General features: G+C 42.4%; 1 protein-coding gene across 11 annotated transcripts in view; it reads left to right on the top strand.

Moving 5' to 3' along the window:
- The window catches only part of dmd (dystrophin), a 202,169-nt gene that overhangs the window by 52,778 nt on the left and 122,232 nt on the right, over window positions 1-27,159 (top strand). For all 11 annotated transcript variants that reach the window (XM_062561338.1, XM_062561339.1, XM_037454435.2 and 8 more), the window contains exons 2-3: window positions 4,313-4,374; window positions 25,536-25,628. In XM_062561338.1, the coding sequence (XP_062417322.1) occupies window positions 4,313-4,374; window positions 25,536-25,628 (155 nt within the window). The remainder of the gene's footprint in view (window positions 1-4,312; window positions 4,375-25,535; window positions 25,629-27,159) is intronic.

The following is a 27,159-nucleotide window of genomic DNA, read 5'->3' as shown; positions in this document are numbered from 1 at the left end:
ATGCGAAGTCTCTCACATTTGTTTTTGTATCTTGACCTCATACATTTCCAGATTTCATGACTTACAGCTCCGTACTAAGTTGAGGTTAGAGATCCGACATTCCTCCTCAGGGTCTTTTATTTCTAAGACCGTTTACCAATCCTCTGTGGTTTCAGCGTGCCAACACGCTCCCACAACGCGTCAAAACAAGCTACCGCTTTCGCTGCTGGGATGGGTTAAAAGTACGAATCTCCGCCTCCCCCCAGTTACACAGAACTGCATTGGGCCGGACGAGTGCTTCGGTGATGCAGCTTGTGTCGTGGGTGAATGCCCTCTTCCTCCGTTTCAGTCTGACGAGTGGCTTCGGGTCTGTGAGGCTCTGTTGACCTCCCTCTCAGATGAGGGTGAGGGGGTTAGGGGGAGGTGGGGGGGGGCTCTCCAAAGGATTCTCTCAAGGGAACAGAGGACGGCATGTTTTAAGATCGATTGAAGAGATCTTTTTTATTTCAGTAAACACAAATCCCAGCAGGTGTCCGCAGGGAAATCTTTTGATAAATACCACCTTCACAAAAGTCCTTTGTGCCCTCAAATTACAAAATGCACTACAAAAGGTAGACGGATCAAGAGGAGTGCAGGGAAAATGATTTTGGCTCTGTTATCCCAGGCTCAAGAACGTTTCAAAGTTTAGGTGTCCAGTTTTTATTGGAGCGAAACCATGGTAAGTTTGAAAAAAGAAAAGGTCCATGCAAGACTGTGCATTTCGATTGGTGTCAATCGTAGTTAAGATGACCCTGATGTGCACGGGGTCCCGTCCTCAGTGTATAAATGGAGTTGAATGGGAAGTAGAATTACAGCACTTTGAGTGGGTGTGAGACTCCAAAAAGTGCTGTGCCAGTCCATCAACCGTTTAGAAGCGATGACTTGGCTCAACGTATAAGCTCTGACTTGTCACTTTTATCCACCGCTGGCTGGCTGCTCTGCCACAGTCGCTGTCCAGAGTGCTGATCCGTGAGCTGTCCCGGGCACTGCAATTTTCAGTCAGCATGTTCGAGCCGGGCTGGAAAGAACTCTAGTCAGAGTAATTATTAACACTGCCGGCTCTTTTCCGCTAAGAACTCACTTATGCTGCCACCAGTAATCCTCATCGTTTGTTTTAAGAGCTCCTCACAGAGCACATGAAGCCCATGTAAAAAACATGCATTAATTCAGTGTTAATCAATAGTTTGACTCAATAAATGAATAAACAGTCTATTAAAAGTTAAAATATGTAATTTGTGTGTGATAAAACGTAATGCTCATGGTTAAGAATGTTGAAAGTGCATTGGTGGTTTTCATGTTTCTTTGCTTATAGAAGCAGCTGATTAGATTGAATGTTTTCTCTCAAAGGTGGTCACATGACTAATGTGACGGGGGCGCGCGAGAGTGGAAGAGCGCCGGCGAGGGAGAGGGGGAAATAGGTGAAAAAAACGGGTTTTGTCAAAAGAATATTTTTATAAAGTATAAATAAGCAAGATAATTTGTGGACTATCTGTGTGAGGAGTAGTGGTAAACTTCCACACAAAGTTTGATAATGTTGTGACTTAACGTTACTTCACTCGTTAATTCAGTGGGTGGCTAACGTAAATTAGCAACGTTGACGGGCTTTAGCCTGCTGCTAGCTAACCCGGCTTCGCCTGAGCAATTGGTAACGGTTAATGGAGAGATGGCCACCAGATAGCGCTTTGAGCTACCCGGTAATGCGCTGAGTTCCTTTGGATAAACACATGCTCCGTGAAAATAGTCACCCCCCTGCATCGAGCTCCTGGACTGAGACCTGTGGACCGGTCACCTTGTCTGCTTGACCGCATCATTTCAGAGGAGAGGTACAACTCTGTGTACTTTTTTTTACCGTTAAGTTTTTGGTTTCTTCAATCGCAACGTTAGTTATTTTAATGGTTAACTTGCCGGCTGGATTAAGTTGTTACTGGGGTGTGTATGTGTGTGGCACAGTCAAGTGTGTAAAGGAAGTTTTTTGATTTCATGTTTCATAGTGTGACACAAAGTTAAGAATACACATTACTATTCTGTTTTATTTTAATGCATAAAAGGCCTGGGGCCTTATTTAACGTCAGAGTAGACGGGCTACTCGCATCATATCAACTTCTACAAAGAAAGAGAAGATTAACAACATTCATTATTTCGTCTATACAGCAACAGGATATAGTAATATCTGTTTTTTTCCCATTATTTTCTAATGCTTTAGCTAACAAATGTATGACATCTACTTGAACGTATGTGGAAGTTTTTCTTGACAAATGCCCTTGCTTCATTTGTTATAGACATTTAATTGGTTTAAAAAAATCTAATAATTTATTTTCTCCTCGCAGTCTATCTTCTCCCTTTTATTCAGGAATTGTCCGAATCCTTTATTTCTCCCCCGTGATGACATGTATTTCCTTCTCCCACCTCTCCCCTCTTTCTTTTCTCTCTGATCCCTCTCTCCTACGGAGACTAAGCCGTTAACGTTAATGTGCATGTGTGGCGACAGCGCGTGAAGCTGCCGCAGGTGTCCGTGGCAGAACAGTGGTTTAAATGGGATATCGATGTGTGCCCCTGTAACGGATGTGTTCTGTACACCCCCATGGCCCCTCCCCTCTCGGTCGGCCTTTAACTGCTTCCTGTCCTCCCCCTGGAGTCCTCAGCCTCAGACTGCGGCGCTCAATGTTCCGCTCTAGCGCACGTGTTGAGCCCGATAGTGTGTGCTCATTACGTGCTTACGGTCTTTTTCAAAATAAACTTCCCACAGAGCTACATTGGTTATATTTAGGAAATTGGGGTTTGGTATGCAAAGTAAAAAAACTTTGTTATGTAACTTGTGTTCTAACATTTTAGAATAAAGTTGTGTGTTTTTTCATATACCTTCGGTACAACAAGCACACAAGGAAGAACATTACATTTGCATCATGGGAGAACACTGAGGCACGCTGTACACTGATGGGAATGGATCCCCTGCTTTAGATGCCATTGTGTGCTACTTGCTTCTATTTCATTCACGCTTCATTGCTCAGCATCAGCGTGCCCCTATATTACTTCGGGTGTGTGTGTGTCTGTGTGTGTGTGTCCAGCGTCTCAACACAGTGCACCGCTCAACGTGGGACCTTTTAATTAAGGGAGAAGTTTCATTATCAGCTCCATTAGTCAATGCCTTGCCGGTGTCAACACATACTCACACGCTGAGCGAGTACTGTTTGCCGCGCTGATGTAATGTTTAACCTGATGTTCCGTTTCACGATGAGAGTGTCATTTATTATGGGCAGTTAGGGTACTGACCCTGTTTCCAGCCAACTGAGAGAGGCGTTATTAGGAGTCACCAGTCACAGGCCACAATGCGTTGCTCCGTAATCGGGAGAACACACACAGTGGGGGACGGTCGCCCCGCTGTAGAGGTATTGGAAGAGGGACTGTTTCAAGACTGTTTCCATTTGGGGAGGGACTATCATTGGGTATAAATAAAGTAAATCACTTCTACGGTTTCTCCTGGTCCTTATCCTCACTCTTAGTTCACTCTTCAGTTTCACTCTAGATATCCTCACAGAACCCCTCCAAATGTCCCCCTATTTTAGTTGATTAGAAGAACAAACGCTCTTCAGAAAGAAAATAATAGGTAATGGTAAAACTAGCGGGACTGGAGAGTACTGTGAAGTTGTAAAAGCACAGCTATTGTTCTTGGTGCCCAGAAATAAGACTGTAAAGCTTTTCTGAGAAAACCCAAATGTTGGTTCCATTGTTGGTGAAGTAACTGCTTTAATGAGCCAAAATCACTGGGTCTTTGATACCTTTATGTTGGTATCACGGGTGTTCCGGTTTCTGCATATAGTGACCATTCAGTATAATAATTCACTGGTGATTTGATATATATTTACCCACACAGGTTACTTTTTTTCTATTAATTTCATTATAGCAAACTTCAGATTGTCGAGACTTTGTTCACACCAAGTGTTACTGGTCTCATTCCAAACGACACATGCTCGAATCACATAATCAACACATGCTCCTTTCAGGACTGGGATCGTGTAATGCTTTAATTTTTTTATTGAGGAGTAGGGGGCTGTCTCACAAGGGGCAACTCACTCACTGATTGATACGATGAGGATGTAATTAGCCCTGTGCAAAATAAGAGGAGCCTCTTACCATGCTGAGCACCACTCGCCTGCGTGTGTGTGTGTGTGTGTGTGTTTGAGTAGGTCATAAAATTTGAGAATGCTACGTTTACGTTTACTGTTTTTTCCTTTTTTACATGATATATAAATAGATTTCTTTTCCTGATTGTGCTTCTTCTTTTTTTTTCTGGCAGATGAAAGAGAAGACGTTCAGAAGAAGACTTTCACAAAATGGGTGAACTCACAGTTGGCTAAGGTAAGACGTCTTTCCTCCATGTCTCATTTTCCCTCTGGGGGTGGAGGGGGGACTCTGATCGCTTCCTATCGTCATTGCGTAGTCCCGTCTTCTTGAACAGCTAACGATGAGCGTCCATCGCTTGCTCCTCTGAGCCTCTTTGTCTCCTGGATTTAACGGTTGAGGCCCTCTGATTCATTAATGGCGGCTTAATGGAAGAGCTCGCCTGGTATTTTATGATGTATTTTTCATCATGGGGTATAATTCGTGCATGGATAAGCAGCAGGAGGAGCATCTACTTTCTGCCGATATCGGTTGTGGTTTTAAGGTTTTTATGAAGCGCTGTCATAGCAATATCCTAGAGTTCAGGAAAGGTCATTTGATGTTAGGCTTCAGGTTGAATCCGTGCTGTTTGAAAGAAATAGGGCTGCAACTAACAATAATTTTTGTAATCGACTGATCTAACAATTATTTACCACAGTGTAGGAGAGTAGAAACAAACAAAGAGGTATAAAGAGGTAAAGTATTCCTTTTGGTTACAATGTGTGGCTGTTTATTTCTATCTAATAACTTGTGTGGATTTTGAACTTGTATTTGAGTAACACGTTAATACAAATGTAATCATCATAATAAATTGAATAGTAATACAAAATGTAAATGCAAATATGCAGTTAAAAGTAAAGAGAAAGTGCAAATAAAGTAACTCAAATAAACATATCGACAATAGACGCAATAGCGCCCCCAGCACGTTCTGTAGTGTATTACAATGCTGAATGAAAAAGACCCGTAGCTCTGTATCTTTTTATAATATACAACGCGTCGACAATAGAAATCTGCGTCGACGATTTTAATGAAAATAGGTTAAAAGGGTAAAAATAAAAAACGATCTTCTGCAGGTTTGATGTGAATTCCTTAGTTTGTGATGGTCCAAGGGGGTTGTAGAGAAGAGTTTGTCCAGTACCCCCCACTTCCCGTTACAGTTCTGTGAAAGATAATTGGAATTAGTCAGTCAAGAAGAAGATGAAGGAAAAGTGAGGACTCACAAGACTGTTTGAACCACATCCGTATGTGTGTAGTTGTAGCCGTGCAGGAAGGAGAGTCCCTTACGTTTAATGTTGCACGGTGTAACGGTACTAAAAAAGGGACCGCGGTACACTTACGTTGAAAACGATACATTTTGAATATTTTTAGGTACTTCATTAAAAAAGCAAGCAATCAGAGCGCACTCAGTGTTCTGCTTCCCATTGACTGGGTGGGCGGGGCTACCAGCTCTCACATGCAACAGGCAGCTGTCACTCACAGAGAGTTACCTCAGGGGAGACATGCCCTCGTGTGCAGGAGCTGATGCCCACCGTCCTCGGCTTGTTGAAAGAAAAGATGCCAGAAGTGAGATCTGGAAATACTTCAGGTACGAAGTATTTATTATTTTACGCATTTTTTAGGTCTCGAAAGAGGAAATGTTTGGGTAAAAGAGGACGTCTGATTTGTCTTGCGTTGCACTTGTTTGATGTTTGATGTTTGACTGTTGACAAAAATTGTTGTCAAGCAAACACAGCTACAGGGCTGCCAACTATCACGGTTTCCCCGTGTGACACACGCTTTTGCATGTTTTCACACACACTCACACCACACATTCAATTACGCAAACACACGTTGGCTAACAACAGCTTTCCTGCGACTAGTCTTTCTACTTTTAAAACACGCCTTAAGACCCACTTGTTTACCTTGGCCTTTGGCTGACTTAAGTCACTTGTATTGGATCTTTTATGTTTGCCTTTCACATTTCACTGTTTTACTGGTTTCGCTTGTTTGTTGTTCTACTTTTGCTCGTGTTGTTTATTTCTGCTCATTATTTTATCCCGTAGAGCACTTTGGCTGGCCATTGGCCTTTAAAAGTGCTATATAAATAAAGTTGACATTGACATTTCCTACCAGTCAAACATCAAGCAAGTGCAACACAAGACAAAGCAAGACAACAAATAAGTTAATGAATAGTCCAGCAGAAATATATACATGCAAAATAACATACAATTTGATCATGATGTCAGAATGCACACATCATTGTACCCAATAATGCACACTTCTCTTCACTTGATGCAATTTTCATTGTCGTTTTCAATAAAGGGGAGAAATTGCCTTTTAATTATGTGTCTTTAATGTACCCAACCCACATAGCTTTAGTTTTTTTTCTACCTCAAACACACATCTGTAAAATTATAATTCATACTTATGGAAATAACTATGTAGTCATATAGTCAGATACGGACAATAGGCCTACATAGCCGTGTATAATTAATGCTATGATTTTACCATGTCGTTTTCAGTATTATCTTGCTGTGGGCTAATATTAATATGTATGCCGTTCAAAAAGCTGGGCAGGAACAAGCTGGTAAAAAAGAGAACCTTACAGATGTTTTATTTATTACTATCATAGATAAATATTCCAGTTTTGTATTAATGGTATTGCATTTGTGGTATTGTATCGTAAGTAACAGGTATGGTAATATTTTGGCAGGTATAGTACCAAAAGTTATAATTTTGGTATTGTGACAACCCTACTTACGTTGTTGTTCCCCTTTCGGCATAAAAGCTGATGAAAGGTGAAATACATTCAATTAATACATTTTCTGGCCATACTGTTGTGTTACTGGTACTTTGAAATGCACAAGACTGCTGTTTCTGTCATGTTTTTCTTGTGTGAAGGGCCCACGGCTGCATTCTGTCGTGCATCCTAGAGTTGCATGGTGACTATTAATCCTCCACGAGTCCTTAAATGATACTATTACTAAACACTATTTTGATACTAAACACTATTTTGTAACATTATTTTGAGCCGTTTGAGTCATTTCCAACACAGCCACGCCTCTATTCCTTTTTCCTTATCCAACCCCCCCCCCCCCCCCCCTCTTCTATAAAAAACAAAAACTTTTCAGAAGAAAATAAACAGGAAATGTATTCCACCTCCTTTCATCTGGGGTTGTTTTCGGTTCCTCGCCCAGCCACGGACAATTTCAGGAGGCATGTCCTTTTACAGCCTGGATTCAGACGCACATAAACACACACACATACACAGACTGTTCCTGCCACGTCTATTGGTTTGGGTGAAGCTTTAAGGAGAGAGGAGTGTTACACATGCAGGTTTACCCTCCTCCTTGCCATTGTAGACGCTTTGTACAATATATGTCATTTTTTGGTCGTCTGTTTTGTTGCTTGATTGTTCTGCGAGCAACCCCCCCCCAGTGGTGTGTGTGTGTGGGGGGGGGGGGGGCTCCCACACACACACACACCTTCCTCCCTCAACACAATGACTGAATTACTTTGTTCTGAATTTTGTTGTAATTACATTTCAGTGTTTATTTGTGGTGTGCGGGCATTAGGTGCGTACCACCGCATCGCTATTATTCCCATTTTCTAAGTTGATTACACGGGTGCCTGGGGTGTGCCGTTGTCATGGTGATGAAGACTTAAGCGAGTGTGTGTGCGTGCGGCACGTGGGTGTTGTTATGTGCGTGCGAGTGAGGCTTTTGAGGCACCATCTGATCCGAGCCAGGTGATCAAAGCCAGAAGAGCCACAGACGGGATGAGAGCTACTCTATATTTCCTTTCCTCTCCTCCTCCTTTCCTTCTCTTGTCTGTCTCTCCCATCCTCTTCCTCTCACACTTTTCTTTCATTTTGCTTTGGGTTCACTGCCTTCATCCCCTCTATTCTCCTCCCCTCCTTTACTCTCCTTTCGTCCCCTCATCTGCACCCGTCCTTTTCTTTCTTTCAAAACTCAACCTACCTGAAATAAGAGGGGAGTAAATTTGGAAGTGGGAGGCAGGAATATGGATAGAAAGAGGGGGATAGGCTAGAGAGGTGGAGAGCGAGAGAGAGAGAGAGAGAAAAAGAGAGATATCCCCTCATCCATCCAAACTCAGTGGCGCCTAATGAGTAGCCCATCTTAGATGGATGAGACTCTTCAGGGCGAGAAACTCTTCATGCTCTTTGCTTCATTTGGCCTCGGTTTACACGACACATTCTTACTCCTGACTCACCGAGAACGGGCACTCGGTGGGAGCCCATAGTTTGAAACAATGAGGCTCTGTGTCTTGTTTTCAAAATAATCTTCAGAAATGTAGCATTTATAAAATGACATGGTCTTACATTTAGGTTTCATTTGGTTAGGTCTTGAAAAGATATTGATATATTTTTGTTCTAGATTGGTGCTCTTTGTTTTGAATATATTTTTTAACACAATATATTTCCAGACTTAGAATTCTTTGCAATTCAAATGTAATGTAGGTTATTGTTGAACGTGGCAAAAACGAAGCCTCACAAGGAGTGAAATCCCTCATGAAAATGCTGTAAGTGCTTCGATTATGTTTATATCTCCATAATAATTGCTTATTCTAGTAAAATATTTGGAGTTGGTGTTCCTATATCAAAAGTTGCATTAACTAACTTAGATACCCAGTGTAACGGAATGATAAGAAGAGTGAGTTTGTCAACGTTTCTTATAGCTGTACGTGTATGAAGCCAAACAACCTGCCAGCTAACAGCAGCACATTCACAAACATATTCCTGGAAATCTACAGAGCGCATCACAAATCCATTGCAGCGTTCACGATTGTATAAGTGAGCACTACATCACAACTATGAAAACATGTAGTCAAGAAAATATCGGAATGATCGGGATTCGAACCCGTGGGTCAAAACATCCTATAGCCAACGAGCCCACTTCTCTACGCAGTGAGCTAAGAAGATTGACAGGATGTTCTCTGTGGTACAGGTGTCTTAAGCGCCGTTATCTTCCGGACCGAAGAGCAACTCTGATTTCGGTGCCCTATTTAGATGCCAGGAACAGTCTTTATAGACATCATTATTATTCAATCCAGCGGCTTGTTGTTTTACAAATTCCATTAACATAAGGGATGAGAAACGCCAGTTGTATTTCATCAAACCCTTTGAAGGTGCATGGTGCTGCCACAATGAGGACACCTGCTGGATTTAGGTAACTTAGTTAACTTCCTTGCTCAAGGAAAGAATGACCTGTTATCCACTTTGTCATGTCAGGGATGTATATAAGGTGCTGTAACTTTGTTGCTCCAGAATTAGAGGGTTACCTGTTTGATTATAGCCAATCCACTTCTCCAGACACCACTACACTACTGGGACTAGCCCAAACCATGAAAAACATCCCAAGACCATTATCCCACCTTTAAAATATGTCAATATAATAATATAATATTTGCCTGCAGTATATAGTGTAGCAAGGTAGTCTTCAGTATTTTTTATAGTTACATTTTAGGGGACCCCCCAAGAGTCCTAAGTCATTTCAAACCCTGAGTAAAGTTACTATATAACCTCAATACTGTTAAACTGGAAACCAATCCATGATGTATATGTGTGTATAACAATCACATACAATAAACATGCAAGTGCTGAGTGCACTTTAAGATTAAAGAACTGTCCTCCCGTATTTGCTCACCCACTTCTGCTGATGTGTCATCCAACAGTTTAAAAGCAGAAGAAGCTAAATGTTATGGCATGTTACTTATTCACAAAGAAGGGTGCACTATTCTTACAGTTTCACCCCACTGGGTTATAAACTTTAATAAACTTAAACTTAGCGTGTATGGTCAGGGGTGAAAGTAGTTTTTATTTCTTGGTGGTACACGTGACGAAACCGATTTCTACATTTCTGTATTTCTAGATTTATTTATTTCTACATTTCCGTATTTCTACATTTATTTATTTCTACATTTCTGTATTTCTTCATTTATTTATGCGTGCATTTCTGTGTCCGTATGTAAATGAGCTCAGGCGGGCTGAACCTCATTCTTGAGCAGGATTGGTCAAATAGAGGAGCGAGACAAAAGCTATCGATCCCAGCACTTGGCTCCTGTAGCGCGTCTAGAAGCTGCTAGCAGCTCAGGGCTTCTACCGGCGAGATGTGTCTGATCAGCTTGGGAACTGAGTTCCTGTTTAACGTGAAGGTAAATGCTGTTGTTCGAGGTGCCAACATACTAACGTTGTATTAAACTGTTATATAGCCACGTACCATTCACTGCTTTATTTTTTTGTAGCACCGAGAACCGCAAACCAACCAGTTTCACCTCCGTGGCCACATGACGTCACACTTGGCACCCGGTGGGTGGGGATTGTCTGCAGTCTTCCCTTGTGGAGACTAAATAACTCTCGCCGTGAAGAGTGATTTATTATATACATGCGGTCAGATCACCTTCCTGTAAGGTTTGCTAGGATTTATTCAGCCAACAAGTTCCCTCTGCAACGTCCTTATAGTTTACTGATTACAGCTTCTTCTCTTCACTTGGTCCATACATTGAACGGAGAAGGACGAGGTGATCTGTTACTGCAAATATGTTCAGTGTTTTTTGAGAATAATGTCTATAAATAATGTTGAAAAGTTCAGTAAAGCCTGTTTATTAATATATATTGTGATGCGTCTGGGTCCAAAACAACCACAAAGTTAGAAGGGGAAGGGTGAACACGCCGTCAGCGTGGCTTTATTTCCAACAAAACAAAAAAACAATAGGATGAGGACACCGTCCGCGTGCTGCCGGTCCCACCGGCTCAAACACGTATCAAAAACCCCAACTTAAAACGTCCTCGGTTTCCCGTCGTTGCCTGGGACAAAAAGGGTGGTCGTTAGTCAGGGGGTGATCACAACATGACTAACAGGGTCGAACAACGTGGAGTCTCAACTTACCGCCCGATGGTGAGAGCTCTGCTCCGGATACGAGCCAGGCACACACAGAGAGGCCAGGGTGCAGCTCCTGTTATGCCGACACCCTGATTGGCAATTCAGCACAGCCGTGCTCCTGCAGGCGGGGCTGGGAGCATATCACCCTGATCAAGGATTGATCTGGGAACGTACCTCCCATCGATGACCCGCCCCAAGAGCTGCACCCGGCCCCCTCTGCGTACACCAGTGCTGCAATAGAGACTCTCACCTGATCGGGGGCAGCCTAGGGCAGAGACTCCACAATATATATATATAAAGTATTAAGTAAAAATAATGCTGATGACAGCACTGTGTGTATGTATATATATACACACAGTGCTGTCATTAGCATTATTTTTACTTTTGTGTTGATCTTTTTATTCATGTGAAACAGAAAAGAGTTTGGTAAAATAAGAATGCAATTCAACACAGATTTCAAATCTATGCTTAATCAGAGCATTTATTTAAAGTTATTTTCAGTTAGTTATTTAGATTTTAGAACCTTGTTGTAAATATTACTGGTGATGATGTCTCTAAAACACTCGTTTGAAGTCGGCTGTATTGGAAACAAACAATGCCAAACAACTCCAAAACACAAAGTTCACTTGACTCTGGAATAAACACGAATTGACCAGCAATTCAAAAAACGTCCAAATAAGCAAATCCAAAGTCCATGGAGTCAAGTTGAGGAGTCCAGACGATGTAAAATAGTTAGGTGAGGAGAAGTGGGAAATAGTGGACCGTATGTTTGTGTGTGTGCGTGTGTGTGGTTGAACATGGAGAAGTCTGGAGCTGTTTCAGCGGGGCCTTAACTTTCAGGTTGACCTGTTGGCCTTGTCCATTTCAGTCACAGAGGGGAGCGCAGAAGTGTCGCTTCCTGTCCCCTCCTCTAGGGATCCAATGACCTCCACTGATGCCTTGTTGTTCTCTGACTTGTTTATTTATTACTGCTGTCATTTGACACCAAATGTTGATACGCTGGACTGTGAATTTAGTTTCCTTTGTTTCACTCTCACTCCTCCTTCTGTCACGCAGCCTCCATCAGTTGAATGTATTTTCCCCTTCCTCAGCTCACAGGTGTGCTTAATCTATGTCCTTCCTTTTACCGAGAAGTTGGAAAAGGGCCAGCCCGCGCTTTCTGTGTCAGTTTACAATTTACAACCTAAATTCCAAGCAGTTCAACTTGAACCCTGTAAGATAGATGAAATAAAAAATAAGGTGCACAGGCGAACAGATACTCATACCCTACTCTACATAAATGTATTTTGAGCGTATATGAAAGTGATCAAGTTTATTTACATAAGGACTATGAAGGGATGTGCAGCGAAGTGACTGGTGCAAAAAGGGCTGTCAGAGTCAGTCAGTGGGGGACCGGGGCTTTGTTGATGTGCCTGACTGCCGACAGGAAGAAACTGTTTGTGTGACGGGAGGTCTTGGTCCTGACAGACCTCAGCCCCCTGCCGGATGGAAGGGACACAAACAGTTTTTGTCCAGGGTGAGAAGGGTCAACTACAATCTTTCTAGCTCACTTCAGGGTCCTCGAGGGACTCCACGTTGCAGACGATCAACCTCTGCAGAGCGCATAACACGGTGATGGAGGAGCAGTGGATGGACTCAGCGATGGCGCTGTAGAAGTGCACCATCATCGTCTTTGGCAGGTTGAATTTCTTCAGCTGCCTCAGGAAGAACAGCCTCTGCTGAGCCTTCTTGGCGATAGAGCTGATGTTCAGCTCCCACTCGAGGTCCTGGGTGATGATGGAGCCCAGGAAGCGGAAGGATTCCACAGCGGTGACGGGGGAGTTACACAGGGTGAAGGTGGGACTGCGTTCTTCCTGAAATCCACAACCATCTCCACTGTCTTCAAAGTGTTGTTTTGGCTGCACCATCTCACCAGATGGTCTCCCACCTGTAGGCAGACTCATCCCCGTCTGAGATGAGTCAAAAGAGGGTGGTGTGAGTAAGTGTAAATAAGCAGTTTCTACTTCAAACTACTCATTCAAACCGCACAAAGAATAATTAGGTTTACGAAGGCGTGGACTAAATTGTAACACCGTGAGTGATTCTGTGGATTGTTGCTTGGAGTGGACAAGATGAAATCCAACACTCAGTTTTACTGCTAATGGAGTATTTCTAGACTCTGAAATTACTGCTGCTTCAAGTCTTAAGTACTTCTTTGGCCATTGGGCACGACAAACGATTAAGTCATAAATGAATTGGAGTTATAGATATGAAGGGGATGTGCAGAGTAGGAGTGAGGCAGCAGGGTGAAATCACAGCTTTTGTGATCATTGTTCGCCTGTCTTGTTGTTCGAGTCTTACTGGAATGGAAAATAAACTGACGTAGCTCTGTCGCACACTCCGTATCTTCACACCGTATATTAACATCCCCCCTCGGCCCCCCTCCCTCGGCGTAACTCCAGCTTTAAATAGATTGTCAGGCAGCTTGACCCATTCCGAGGAATGCAGTAATCCATGTGTCCACAGCTGATCATTTGCTCTGGCGATCCATGTCAACACTGCTGAGTGATACAGGCTTCAACTGTTTACTCACAAACTTGTAGCCACTTTAAATCTAAATGCTAATTTAAGTTGTACCGCATGGAAAAATGTGGGGGGTTAACTGAACACTGCTTAGCCACCAGGACGACCTATGGCCAAAATGGGAATGGAATGAGTGTGTTTTCTTTAATATATATAGTACCTGAATGATTTTGGTGTTTTTCTTAATTTAGTTGTATATTCATATCTATGAATAAGAGATATGTTTCTCTTCAAGGCCCCACTTGCCATGTTTCTGTTTTCCTTTCCCGTGAGCAATCGGTGACATCAACTTTTCAATGCTGTAGTTTCTGACCATTCTGCTGTTGAGAGACGTGACTGAGGTGAAAATTTCATGTGCTAGTGTTTGATAGAATGAATAATAATCTGTAACAACATGTCCAATTTGTGAGTTAATTGCACTGCTTCTTAATGTTGCAGTGAAAATATTGCTTTTGAAAGGCTGAACTCTCGCAAATATAGATTAAAGCAGTACATCTTATAAAATAAATGTATGTCTTGAATTGAGGAAATTATGACATCAACCTATTAAAATAAACTAAAAATAAAATAAACTATATTGACACTTGGCCTAAATTTGTAATACAGTTTTAATTTCAATGTTTGGACAGAAGCTTCAAAGCAGCATACAGTACCGCTTCTCCTGCCACAACACACTATTCACACACCTGTAAAGGCCCCGGATGTATAAAGTGAGACGCTGCGGTGGGAAGGGAGGTGCTTCTTTGAAATCAAAAATCTGCATCAGAACCTTCATGTCACGTTCATGCATTATTCGAAAAAAGCAAATCCCATCCCTCCCATCCTCAGAATATCGGCTCCAACAGGTCATCACACGGGGGAAAAAGGTCACCTGGTGCAGTCCACTTCCAAGGATCCGGTCTTAGCAAAACACATAGGACACTAACGCACACATTTCCCCTGTAGCCTTTCCTCTGTTTCCATGGCATGGATTTCTTCTACTTATCTTTTTACCTACGTCAAGAAGGAATATGGAAAACCTACACGCCAGATCTTTAGGAAACTGAGTGGACACGAAACTAATTTATTTTAGAAGCTAATCCATTTCCTAGGGCGCGTATAAATTATGGTTGGATGGTGTACCGGTACTAGAAAGGTACCGCGGTACCCTTACGTTTAAAACGGTACGGTTCTGACTATTTTTAGTACCGGTACTTTATTAAAAAAGCGCACTCGGTGTTCGCTCCCTGTCCGGCTGCCTGCACGCATTGACTGGGTGGGCGGGGCTACCAGCTCACATGCAGGCAGCTGTCACTCAAAGAGTCATCTCAGGGGGACATGTCCTCATGTGCAGGAGGTGCTGTTGACCTCGGCTTGTTGAAAAAAAAACAGTGACTAAATACTTCGGGTACGAAGTATTTATTATTTTATGCATTTTTTGGTCTCAAAAAGAGGAAATGTTCGGGTAAAAGAGGACGTCTGCTTGGTCTTGTGTTGCATTTGCTGATGTTTTACTGTTAGGAAAGTTGTTGTCAAGCTAACACAGCTACAGGGCTGCCATCTCTCACAGTTCTCACGCTAAAAACACAATCTGTGCTGGTTCATCTCCAACCTCGCCGACGGTAAATGGCGCATCTGCGACTATTCGCGCACGTAGCGTTCAAAGAAGCCCACGCGAGAGCACTTAATAGTAGCATCAATGTCCAAGCGTGTTATAACCAGCTGCTAACATCGCTAACAAGACGTCTTGCTAGCGGCTAAACTTAGTGAAATCCGCTGACTTTGTTCATGACAAACCAGCAAGTCTCTGTGCAGCGTCACAGATGCGCCATTTACCGTCGGCGAGGTTGGTGATGAACCAGCGCGGATTGTTTTTTTGCGTAATAAATCAATGTGTCAAATGTGTGGCGTGAGTGCGTGTGAAAACATGCAAAAGCATGTGTCACACGAGGAAACCGTGAGAGATGGCAGCCTGTAGCTGTGTTTGTTGGTTTGACAACAGTCAAACATCAGCAAGTGCAACACAAGACAAAGCAAGAGAGCAAATAAGTTATTGAATAGTCCAGCAGAAATATAAACATGCAAAATGACCTACAATTTCACTCATGTGGGCCTATGTGATCATGAGGTCAGAATGCACACAGAATTGTACAAAATAATACAGACTAGATGCAATTTTCATTGTCGTTTTTCAATAGTGGAGAAGAAATTGCCCTTTAATTATGTGTCCATCTTTAATGTACCCAATCCACATAGCTTTAGTTTTTTTCCACCTCAAACGTTACCATATATTGATGCAATTCATACTTATGGAAATAACTATGTAGTCATATAGTCATATAGATATGGACAATAGGCCTACATAGCTGTGTATAATCAATGTTTTTTTACCATGTTGTTTTCATTAATATCTTGCTGTGGGCTAATACTAATATGAATGCCATTTGTTAAGTGTTCAAAAAGCTGGGCAGGAACAAGCTGGAAAAAAGAGAACCTTACAGATGTTTTATTTATTACTATCATAGATAAATATTCCTGTATATGATTTGTGGTATTGTATCGAAAGGTATATATGGCAATATTTTGCCAGGTATAGTATCGAAGTCAGAATTTTGGTATCGGGACAACCCTTGTATACATGCATTATTATTTTACTTGTGGAAGCGGAGATGTGCCCTCTTCAAATGCCCTTTTAGTTTTCACAAGTCTGAACATAATGCACCCTCCAGCAATGCTGTTTTAATGCAACTGACCACAATCCAAAATGAAAAGCATGAAAAGACAGTAATGTAAATATTACATTTTTTTATTACACCGCAATGTTTTGGGGTTTTCTCATTCCTCTCCTCAATGACCTAAACTAATAGCATTGTTTTACTTTTGACAGTTTGTGTTTGTTTGTATTAATTATCCAGAAAAATAGAGAGAATGCGTTTTAACCTCGGTCAGATTTCATAGTTGCCAACTTTAGACAAAAAGCCTGTAATCCGAGGGAAATCTTGATTCGTCATGAGTCACCTTATTGGAAAAAGCATGTATTATGAGTCGGCAAAATCATATAAATCTGTAGGAATACAAACTAGACACTGTGTTAAATGCTGTAAAATCTGTCTGGAAACAACAATTAGTGAGACCTTGGAATGTGCACGGCTGTGTTTTTTCTGTTTGTGTGCTGCAGCTTGCAAAGAAAGAGACCGAAATCCTCCAAGATATGAATTAAATAGATTACATTTCATGGTTTCCTGCCTGTGAGATTGCCTGTAGCGTTCTGTAATGCATCGAAACACTTCACCTTGACTTAGTTTACTTCATTTCAGCTTATATCTCCGCATTAAAAAGCGCTAAAGCTTTTTAAAAAACACATTGTAATTCAGAATTAGCTAAACACCTGCCCTATATATCATATCGTACAAAGGGAAAATGTTGTGTTCCCCTCTGTTAGGCGTCCTTGCCTTCATGTATTTATCTTCAGCATCTTCTTAAGTCAATGGTTCTGTACTAGTGGGGAGGTAATCCAAGCCTGCATCCACATTGTAATGATCCACTTACTTTAACTAATGCCTGTGGATTGGAGGTTGATGTCTTTATCTATCTCAGGGAGGTGTGACAAAATTTGTATTTCTGTAGCGTGTGAGTTAGTAATTACAGAGATAAAGATCTCTGTGCGTCCAGTGATCGAAACGTCACGCTGTGCTTTCTGCCATGAGAGTTATTAAGGATAGTAGCCGACGGGTATCTCCCGTTAATGAATCCATTCTGAACCAGATGTACGATGTGGGTACTGATTTCACAAGAATGGTTGTATAAAATAAGGGAGGTATCCATTCAGCAACAATCTTCTCTTCTGCTTCATTCCAAAAGAGGCCCGTTGTTTCTGATTCACAGTGTAATGATATCCTTGGATTACAGTAATAAGGGCTATTTAAAGGTTTTATAGTTAATTTACGTAGCCTTTTCGGGCCTCAAGTTTCAATGTTTCTCCATCAAATTATTTTTTCCGGTGAATCTGATATGTCAACTTGGTTCAATGTCGTCAGCAAGTTTTTTCAGAACCAGCGTCTGTGTCATGGAATGGGGTCTTCAGCCAATGATTCAACCATTTTCATCTGGCTTTTTAAGGGAAATAGCAGACTCAAATTTCCGTCCAAGTAGAACTTTAGTTCTGTTTTAAAGAAACGTAATTTGGGAGACAGATGTTCCGTCTCCACGTAGAGTTTGTCCTTAAGTTAGTTAGGACATCAAGCAGCGGAGAGTGATCTGAAAGGATAATGCAGCGGTGACTCAGAGCTGGCATTTATCTGCCGCGGGAAGATGTTGCGGTTGAATGGGTCCCGTTGGCTGTTATCTCAGTGGAGGATTCCTGAATGAAGATAAGTAGTCAGCGGGATGTGCGGATGGAAGCCTCTCTCTGTTTACCCAGTCACCAGGTCGTCTTCCTTCAGCTGAGATTGTGCGAGTTACGCTTCGTCTTTTGTGTCATGTGTCCGCCTTGTGATTCAGGATTTGAGTCACAGGATGACCCTATGGAAAATTCAATTACTGAACCTGGCAGCCTAAAACCTCCCCCCTCCTGATTTGTTTTCTTAGCGGATGATGGGTTCATGTCGGGCACGAAGAACATGACACTGATTTTTTCTATCACTAAAAGTAAAACACAGACACATACTCTGCTCACATCGCGTTTCTCATTTATTCGTTGATGATGTAATATATCTCCATTTGTTCTTGACAATATTCGGAACATTTCACCTCCTCTCTGACTCTTGACTCAAATCAAAAGACACAGGAGTAATGTACATTCTGTGATCTGACAATCAACAGAAACCTCTTTTACAGTGTTGGCTGGATACCAGTGGTTATTGGTCCATTAATACGAAAAATTTTGGAAAAAGAAGGCCACTTACATTACTGCCTTTTTCCCCAGAGTAGTTGTGTTGTGAAGAATAAAACATCAAAGATGTTATTTTACCTCAATGGCACCATGTGCGATCTGACAGTAGATGGAAACAGTCCAGCTGCAGTCAGGGACTGTCCTACAACATGCATGCGAAATGTAAAATGCAAAAACTTTCACATTTAGCTTTAAATTATTGTTTAATATATAGAAATTCTCAAAACTAAAACCGTACTTACTTTAAAATAACATTAAAATGCTGCCAGCACAGAGGGCAGTAGTTTGTCATTTTACGCTCCCGCTTTTGTAAAGTAATTTAACTTAAAGTTTTCCACTTTTCCTTATTTTTATTCTAGAATATTCCAAAACTGAAAAAGTACTGCAAGAAAAAAATCCTCACACAGAGCATTCACAGTGTGAAAAAGGTGGTGAGGGAAGGACACTGGAGAAATGATCATCCATATTGGATTACCCATACCACCTTCTCTATGACCTACTGCAGGGATAGTAGCCCCTGCATTATATATAAATGCTTCTGTACCAAACAATAACCCCGAGTGGGATTAATAAAGTAACTATCTATTGATCGCTCCATCTATCTACACTCACCGGCCACTTTATTAGGTACACCTGTCCAACTGCTCGTTAACACTTAATTTCTAAGCAGCCAATCACATGGCGGCAACTCAGTGCATTTAGGCATGTAGACATTGTCAAGACAATCTCCTGCAGTTCAAACCGAGCATCAGTATGGGGAAGAAAGGTGATTTGAGTGACTTTGAACGTGGCATGATTGTTGGTGCCAGAAGGGCTGGTCTGAGTATTTCAGAAACTGCTAATCTACTGGGATTTTCACGCACAACCATCTCTAGGGTTTACAGAGAATGGCCAGAAAAAGAAAAAACATCCAGTGAGCGGCAGTTCTGTGGGCGGAAATGCCTTGTTGATGCCAGAGGTCAGAGGAGAATGGCCAGACTGGTTCGAGCTGATAGAAGGGCAACAGTGACTCAAATAACCACCCGTTACAACCAAGGTGGGCATAAGAGCATCTCTGAACGCACAGTACGTCGAACTTTGAGGCAGATGGGCTACAGCAGCAGAAGACCACACCGGGTGCCACTCCTTTCAGCTAAGAACAGGAAACTGAGGCTACAATTTGCACAAGCTCATCGAAATTGGACAATAGAAGATTGGAAAAACGTTGCCTGGTCTGATGAGTCTCGATTTCTGCTGCGACATTCGGATGGTAGGGTCAGAATTTGGCGTCTACAACATGAAAGCATGGATCCATCCTGCCTTGTATCAACGGTTCAGGCTGGTGGTGGTGGTGTCATGGTGTGGGGAATATTTTCTTGGCACTCTTTGGGCCCTTGGTACCAATTGAGCATCGTTGCAACGCCACAGCCTACCTGAGTATTGTTGCTGACCATGTCCATCCCTTTATGACCACAATGTACCCAACTTCTGATGGCTACTTTCAGCAGGATAATGCGCCATGTCATAAAGCTGGAATCATCTCAGACTGGTTTCTTGAACATGACAATGAGTTCGCTGTACTCAAATGGCCTCCACAATCACCAGATCTCAATCCAATAGAGCATCTTTGGGATGTGGTGGAACGGGAGATTCGCATCATGGATGTGCAGCCGACAAATCTGCGGCAACTGTGTGATGCCATCATGTCAATATGGACCAAACTCCCTGAGGAATGCTTCCAGCACCTTGTTGAATCTATGCCACGAAGAATTGAGGCAGTTCTGAAGGCAAAAGGGGGTCCAACCCGTTACTAGCATGGGGTACCTAATAAAGTGGCCGGTGAGTGTATTTTCATTGTCTTAGAGCAGGGGTGTCAAAGTCATTTCAGGTCCGGGCCAGATAAGGCCCACTTCGAGCGAACGAGGGCCACAGACGATCGGCGCGAACACCTGACGGGGGGGTGGGGGGTGGGGGGGGGCTGGAGGTCCGACGACGACCGCTCTGGACGTGCAGCTGGACACCGGCGGCGGTCCGCGAGTTCGACATGTGTAACCTAAACAAATAACATGGACAGTTCAATATAATTAAATCTATGGTTTAAATACACGTATTTTGCCACCTACTGGTGCGAACACGTTTACTCTGCCATCTCCTTAAACTGTCTCTGCTCTGCTCACTGAAACAAAACAATACTTGGATAATAAATATCAGAGCCAAGAGCAGCAAGTGTAGTCACCTACTGCTGCTAACACATCCCGTCAGACCAGGATTATTTATTTATATCTGTTAATGAACTTTTCTCCTCATGTTACCCTGGTAACCGCTGTCATTGCAGACTGTTGCGTTGATTCTTACTGTGAAAATCAACGTACTTCTGGTTTAGCGGCTACGCTTCCTATTTTCTTTTAATGGGAAAAAACACAAAAGTGAAAAGTTGTCAAGTCTGTCTCGTTTTTTGTTTCTAAACGAGAAAACGACCGCCCACTTCCGTTATCTCGTTATTGATTAAAAACGAAAAAGAAGAAAACTGCCGCCCACTTCCATTTTACCGCTTTGGATCTAAAACGAAAAACCAGGACCGAATCGTTTCGTTTCGAGGGCCCGCGAAAGCGCGACGACACACAGAGAGTGCATTGTGGGATTTGTAGTATTATGCTGATGTGTGCGACATACCAGCGGGCCAGCTCTAATAGTAAATAGATTTGGTCATGCGGGCCAAAGATAATTCATTCACGGGCCGGATGTAGCCCGCGGGCCTTGAGTTTGACACATGTGTCCTAGAGACACACACGATTCCAGGTCCCGCTCCCTTTTTAAAACCATCCCGTTCCTTCTGGTTCGCAGTCCCTTAGTAAAAGCACTGTTAGAGAACCAACATTACAGCTTCACACTGTAATTGGTGATTAACTTTGCTAACATTGACTTTTACAGTGTAACATATTGCCAAAATGCTAACATTTAGCTAGCCCTGGCCAATGCCAATGCTAATGCAACTCGTGTGCGGTGCCTTCCCAACCGGTACTGTCCATCATACTCTCAACAGATAACATAAGAAAGCAAGATGGCTGACTATTTAGTTACTAGTGGTGGAAGTGAGCATGTAGAGATGATGTAGTCAGTGACACTTTCTGGCATCCCTGTTAAACTAAAACGAGATGTGACACAACGTGATACTGTGAATAACAATGTGTGTAGTCCCAGATACCAAATCAAATTGTATATCGGGACACATAGTGAAAGATGAGTCAGCGGTGTTTGGCGTTCTGCTCCATGTGCTTTTAAAGGTAACATTACTCTGAAAATGTAAAAGTGCGTTTGTGTGTGTGTTTGTGTGTGTGGGAGGTTTTGTGATGAGTAGAGTTACAGGATGGTGGATGTCTGTTGGCGTCTTTACTTCACTTTTGTGTTGAAGGAAGGTAAAAAAACAGCTGAAACAAATCAGGGCTGAGTGTGTCTGAAAAGCAGCCAGGGATTTCACACCTATTTGTTGGTGGGATTCAAAGAGCAGGCTGCCCTTCACGTTACCCGCAAAACTAAAGTCTCAGTCTCTTGAAACATGAAGAGGGTTTATTCATTATCCATTTTCATTAGATTTCTTTCTTTCAACAATGTAGCCAATCATCACCAACAGCAGACTTTGAAGTGAGCGACATATAACCTGAATGTTCTTTCTATTTATATCTGGCTTTGAAAAATAATGGTAGAATAAATAAACTACTACAAGTACTATTCAAATTGCTTAATTTACCTTATTGACTGTCTATACAAAAATAAAAATAATGTAAATAATGGTTAAATGGATTATTCTTGTATCACGCTTTGTAAGGCACTTTAACACTGCATTTTATCATTAATCCATTCACACCCATTCAAACACTTCCACGTCCCATCAGCAGCTAGCATTCATTCCATTCACACACACTAGTCACAGCAATCTGGGGTTAAGCGTTTTGCCCCAAGGACTCATTGACACAGACCCTAGTGGAGCCGGGGATGGAATTACATGTTACAGAATAACATGTTCATTTGTGAGCTTTAGAGTTGCTGGTGGGCGGATCCTGACCCTGGTCCTCTTACAGCAGACCGTTCTCATTTCCAAGTCTATTAAGAGGTCAGGATGATTGGACTTTTAAAAAACCCCGAAACGGTCATGTACTCAAAAGGCCATTTTCCCTCTTCTCGGATGTCAGACTCACAGAACAATTGTCCATGTAGGTTTTTTTTGCAATTGGGTTCAAATTAAGCCATAAAGCACGGTGTGGTTTAGGGTGGGGCTACCTTTGGATTAACTGCTCACTTCCAGAGCCGTACTTACACTTTCTCTTCCAAGGCGTTATTCCTCTGGTCACTTCCTGTCATGGATATGTAGTTTAAAAACACTTTGTGTGTTTGAAGAGGGGAAAGGCACTGAACAAATGGAGGTCCATTTACCATGTATTAAAAGCTTCCCAAGAAAATGTAGACTTCCTGAAGTCAACCAAAAGGTATGCATGCTTTATTGGAAATATCCATGGCCTTCTATTATACAGCACAAATTACAAGACAAAAAGCAGAACTGTGTCTTGTTAACATTGATGACATGATGAAACTATTTGGTAACACATTGTTTATAAAAGATAAAACACCTGTGCTGGTTTATTTATTCGCCCAACACAAATGGGACAAATATTACAGAAGTCAAATAAAAATGCTAAGAAAGTATTATTGATGAAATGCCAGGCTTTGAGAAAGGCTCAGCTGCCCTGTGTTAATCCATTTCATCTGAAAAGTTTACCTTTCAAATGAAATGTAATTTCTTGCAGTTATCATTCAATGAAAAGAAATACAGGAAGGAGTTTTTCGTATCCGAGGTAACAAACTTTCTGTAGAAAATAGTGTCGCACACAGCAGCTTCTTTGTAGACTTCACTTGTACCCTGAAGAATATTCAGCTGGCATTGCTTTTTCCTTTTCCACACAGAGGTGGCGAGGACACTCGCTGTGAAACATCATCTTGCTCGGAAATACTACTAGTTTCTAGATTGAAGGAAAGTGCTGGTTTGTCATTTGCATTTGAGCTTTTTTTTCCCCCTACTCGATTATCCTACGACATGGCAGTACTAAACACACTTCCCGTGTGGTTCAAGTGTGGCTCTGCTCCTTGCCAGTGTAGGAAAGCATTTGGAGTTGATTTGCTGTGAAATCAATAGAACATCTGTTTTGGGTGTCACTTTTTCTATAATTCTTAAGTTACTAAGTAGAAACACAGGCACAGGAACATCATTTGAGGCTGGAGAACATCCGTAGGACCGTCTTCATCGGACCAGTAAACAATGACGAGGGAGAAAACCTCTTTTGGGGGTTCTGTTTTTGCCAGCGTTGTAACATCCCAATGTGCACATCCCTCTTCAGAGCACCATTTCCCCCCCTTCCCTCTGTGTTTACCTGTGCTTTTTTCACTTATCACCTATACCCACGCAGCCCATTCAAATAACACCTCTGCTCCCAATGCACAAGCACACACTTACACACACACACACACACGCGCACTGAGAAGTGAAGGTCTGGGTCAGAGAGGGATGGAGAAAGATACAGACAGCGGGAGGGAAACGAGGACATGGGGGGAGGGAGGGCGATGTGTGAGAGGCTGTGTGAGTGAGACAGAGTGAGACATGTAAGACAGAGGGAGAGAGCACAGATGAAAGGGCCGGGTAGAAAAAGCCAGCGATAGGAAGTTATCGGTTATCTCCAAGATTGATAACCGAATTCCTTCATTGCAGAAAAGTTAGTTTTTTCTCTTCTCTTTCGGCTTTGGGTTTATTTTGTCTTCCCACGCAGTTCTCTGTCATTTTTACTCTGCAGGAGGGGGGACTCCACACATTGCAGCCGTCGTAATAATTCATGATTGATGCAGGCAAGGGGATCTCCGCCACGGTAATGATGGCGACGGGGACGGTGCAAAGTTATTGGTGAATGGCGTGCACAAGTAAATCTTTGCGCCGCTCACTCGTCCTCAGCGTCCTTTTTGTCCCTTTTGCTGTCCTCGCCAATTTGCCTCTCACTTTCTCGTGATTAATTACATCACTGGACTTTTGCTCGATTTTTGGAATCCTCCAATCGAGCCCGCTGGCTGTGTTAAAGCGAGTGTTGTCGGAAAAAAATGAGCCGGGATTAGCTGATCTCAAATCTGTTATGACACCCCTTAATAAACGGCCTGCATGGGAAGGTCACTCGCCAGACCAAGATGAATTGAGCTGTAGTCCTCTCGAGAGTCAACCATGCACCTGAGAAGTAGTGGTGAGGTTTAATCCAGTTATTGTTTTCCAGGCTTCTTTTGCCCGGTGGTGCCTTATACCTGCGTACTTTTTGAAACAAAATTATATTAATGAATATTATTAATAATTTCATAAACATGTAGGAACACAGGAAAATCTGCTTGCCGTTTTTATTGACCTTTTTGACCCATTAAGAACAATGCAGTTCAACAGTGGTGTTGTCTGCTTCCAGTTCTGACTCTCCAAGTCAAGTATCACTAATTAAGCATTCATCAATATTGAATTATTTTTGCGATGCTCATGTTATACGTACCAATAACCACGTGTTGATACTCACTGACCTGGTAGGTTGTGGATAGAAGAATCCTCATAATGAGCCTTATGCAGTGCCAAAGCAGACCAAAACATATCGCGCTACAATGTGTGACAGAATGCCCACTATGGAAGTAGCTAAGCAGCTATCATGTATTTTTATGCTGTTTCCACGAGTGAATTCACTGCTGGTTTGTACCACAGGTTCATCAGCAGTGATAAAGAACAAGCTCTTGGCTATTATCCGCTGTCTTCAGGTCACACACACGGCCGGTCTCTGCGTGTACTCGAGGGATGTCTCGGATCAAAACTTTGACCCCCAACGCCGTACGGGTAAACTGACCTCATGTCAGTGCCTGCAGATGTTTCTTACAGCCATGAAGTCAAAGCTTCCTCAGACTGAAAGATGCTGTTACATAGCCTTTTCATTAAAGATCACGTTTAACTGCACGTTGTTTATAAGCTCGAGACATTTAAATGTATATGTGTGTATGTGTTTCAGACAGGGAAACCTCCCGTGGAGGATCTGTTCTCAGATCTGTGTGATGGAAGACGCCTGCTGGAGCTGTTGGAGGGGCTGGCGGGACGTGAGCTGGTAGGGATACAGACACACACACACACACACACACACAGACATGAGAACATGCAATGTTGGCCACCACGTTCACGCAGTAAGTCTTTCCCACAAAGGGCATGCTGGGATCAACAAATCTGATCGAGCCGTTAGACAAGCAGGCCGGTTGCTCTTTGTGAATGGAGTCTCTGGCAGACTTGTGTTGCACGTTTTGCTGAATGTAGTCAGGATAATGCAAACTTTTGGACGTATGAAAGGTTTTTGTTAGTACCACACCGCTAACCCTGCCTAGCATACAGGGCTAACTCTCCAATGACCGTTTTCCCAGCATGTAAACTGTCTTCATTGTTCCTCTGTGTCACAAACCCATGGGGTCAGATCAGTCTCAATAATTGCAAATGCACACAGAAAGAATCACAAATACATTCCAATGCACACATAAATAAATTCTGATTCATATTTATATCTGTTTGTGGATGTGGATGTATTTGTGCGCGGGTTTTTTGAGACTCCCCTGCTCTGGTTGGATTCGCTAATGCGTTTTTTTCAACGCTGACCTTTCTGTAGCCAATCAGATATTGCCCTCATTTTCAACCTATCAAATGAGTGCACCTCCACCCTCCCCTTTCCACGATGCTGCCAAAGTTATTTACACAATTTCTTCAGGCGAAACGACGGGTCAGAGGTCAGTTAGCAATGGCGAAAATGTTTGCGAATCTTTCTGTTTGCATTTGTTGGTCTTTCTGTATTCAATTGCAATTACCGACCACATACAAACTGGTCCCATGACAGGAGCGAGATGCCTGCGAGTCGAGCTGATTAAAATAATGATTTACTTTTTTATTGCCGACGTAAGTGGAAAGCTAAATGTCACTGTGGCATGTGGAGTCCGTTAGTGGGGCACTGTGGTCGATGGCGTGGCCCGATGCCAGTCTCATGGGCTTAAAGTCCCGTTGTCGAGTGTTTGAGGGCTCTCTGGCAGACATTCAGAGTACTCCGTGACCTCCTTTCTGTGAGTTTGGATTTCTGCGGCTTTGCCCGAGGGAATCGCCCGCAATTCATTGCTGGGGGATACAGAGGGGTACCAGTGGAGGCCTCAAATAAAGGAATAATTAGGGGTTAAGGATGAAAAATAAAAACACAAGACAATTACCCACAATTCATTACGAAGTCACGTTAAATTGAGACAACCAGTGAAAGCCAGTGAAAAGTCAACATAGAGGAAGGCACATTTGTGGTAGGTCTGTTATATTTAATCATTAAGACCTAAAGGTAGAACCAAACACATGAAATCAGACAATATCTTCTTATTTATTAACAAATGTAGTCTTTGAAGCAGTTTGTCAGAAAAAGTTCATTGATTATTTGACAAGTGACTCACCTTGTGGGGGCACGGCCTGGAAGAGGTTCAAATCAGGCAGTAAACGGTACAAAAAAATACCCACAATTGGGTATCATAATTTTTGACGTTGTCACAGTAATGTGACTCCTCACCCTGCTCCTGTGTAAGATACAATCTCCTTATTGTTAAACACACACTTTGTATTGTTAT

The sequence above is a fragment of the Pungitius pungitius genome, chromosome 3 (assembly GCF_949316345.1).
Source record: "Pungitius pungitius chromosome 3, fPunPun2.1, whole genome shotgun sequence".
In the NCBI taxonomy this organism is placed as follows: Eukaryota; Metazoa; Chordata; class Actinopteri; order Perciformes; family Gasterosteidae; genus Pungitius; species Pungitius pungitius.
The sequence above is the reverse complement of the archived record's forward strand: the minus strand, read 5'-3'. Positions and strand labels throughout refer to the sequence as shown.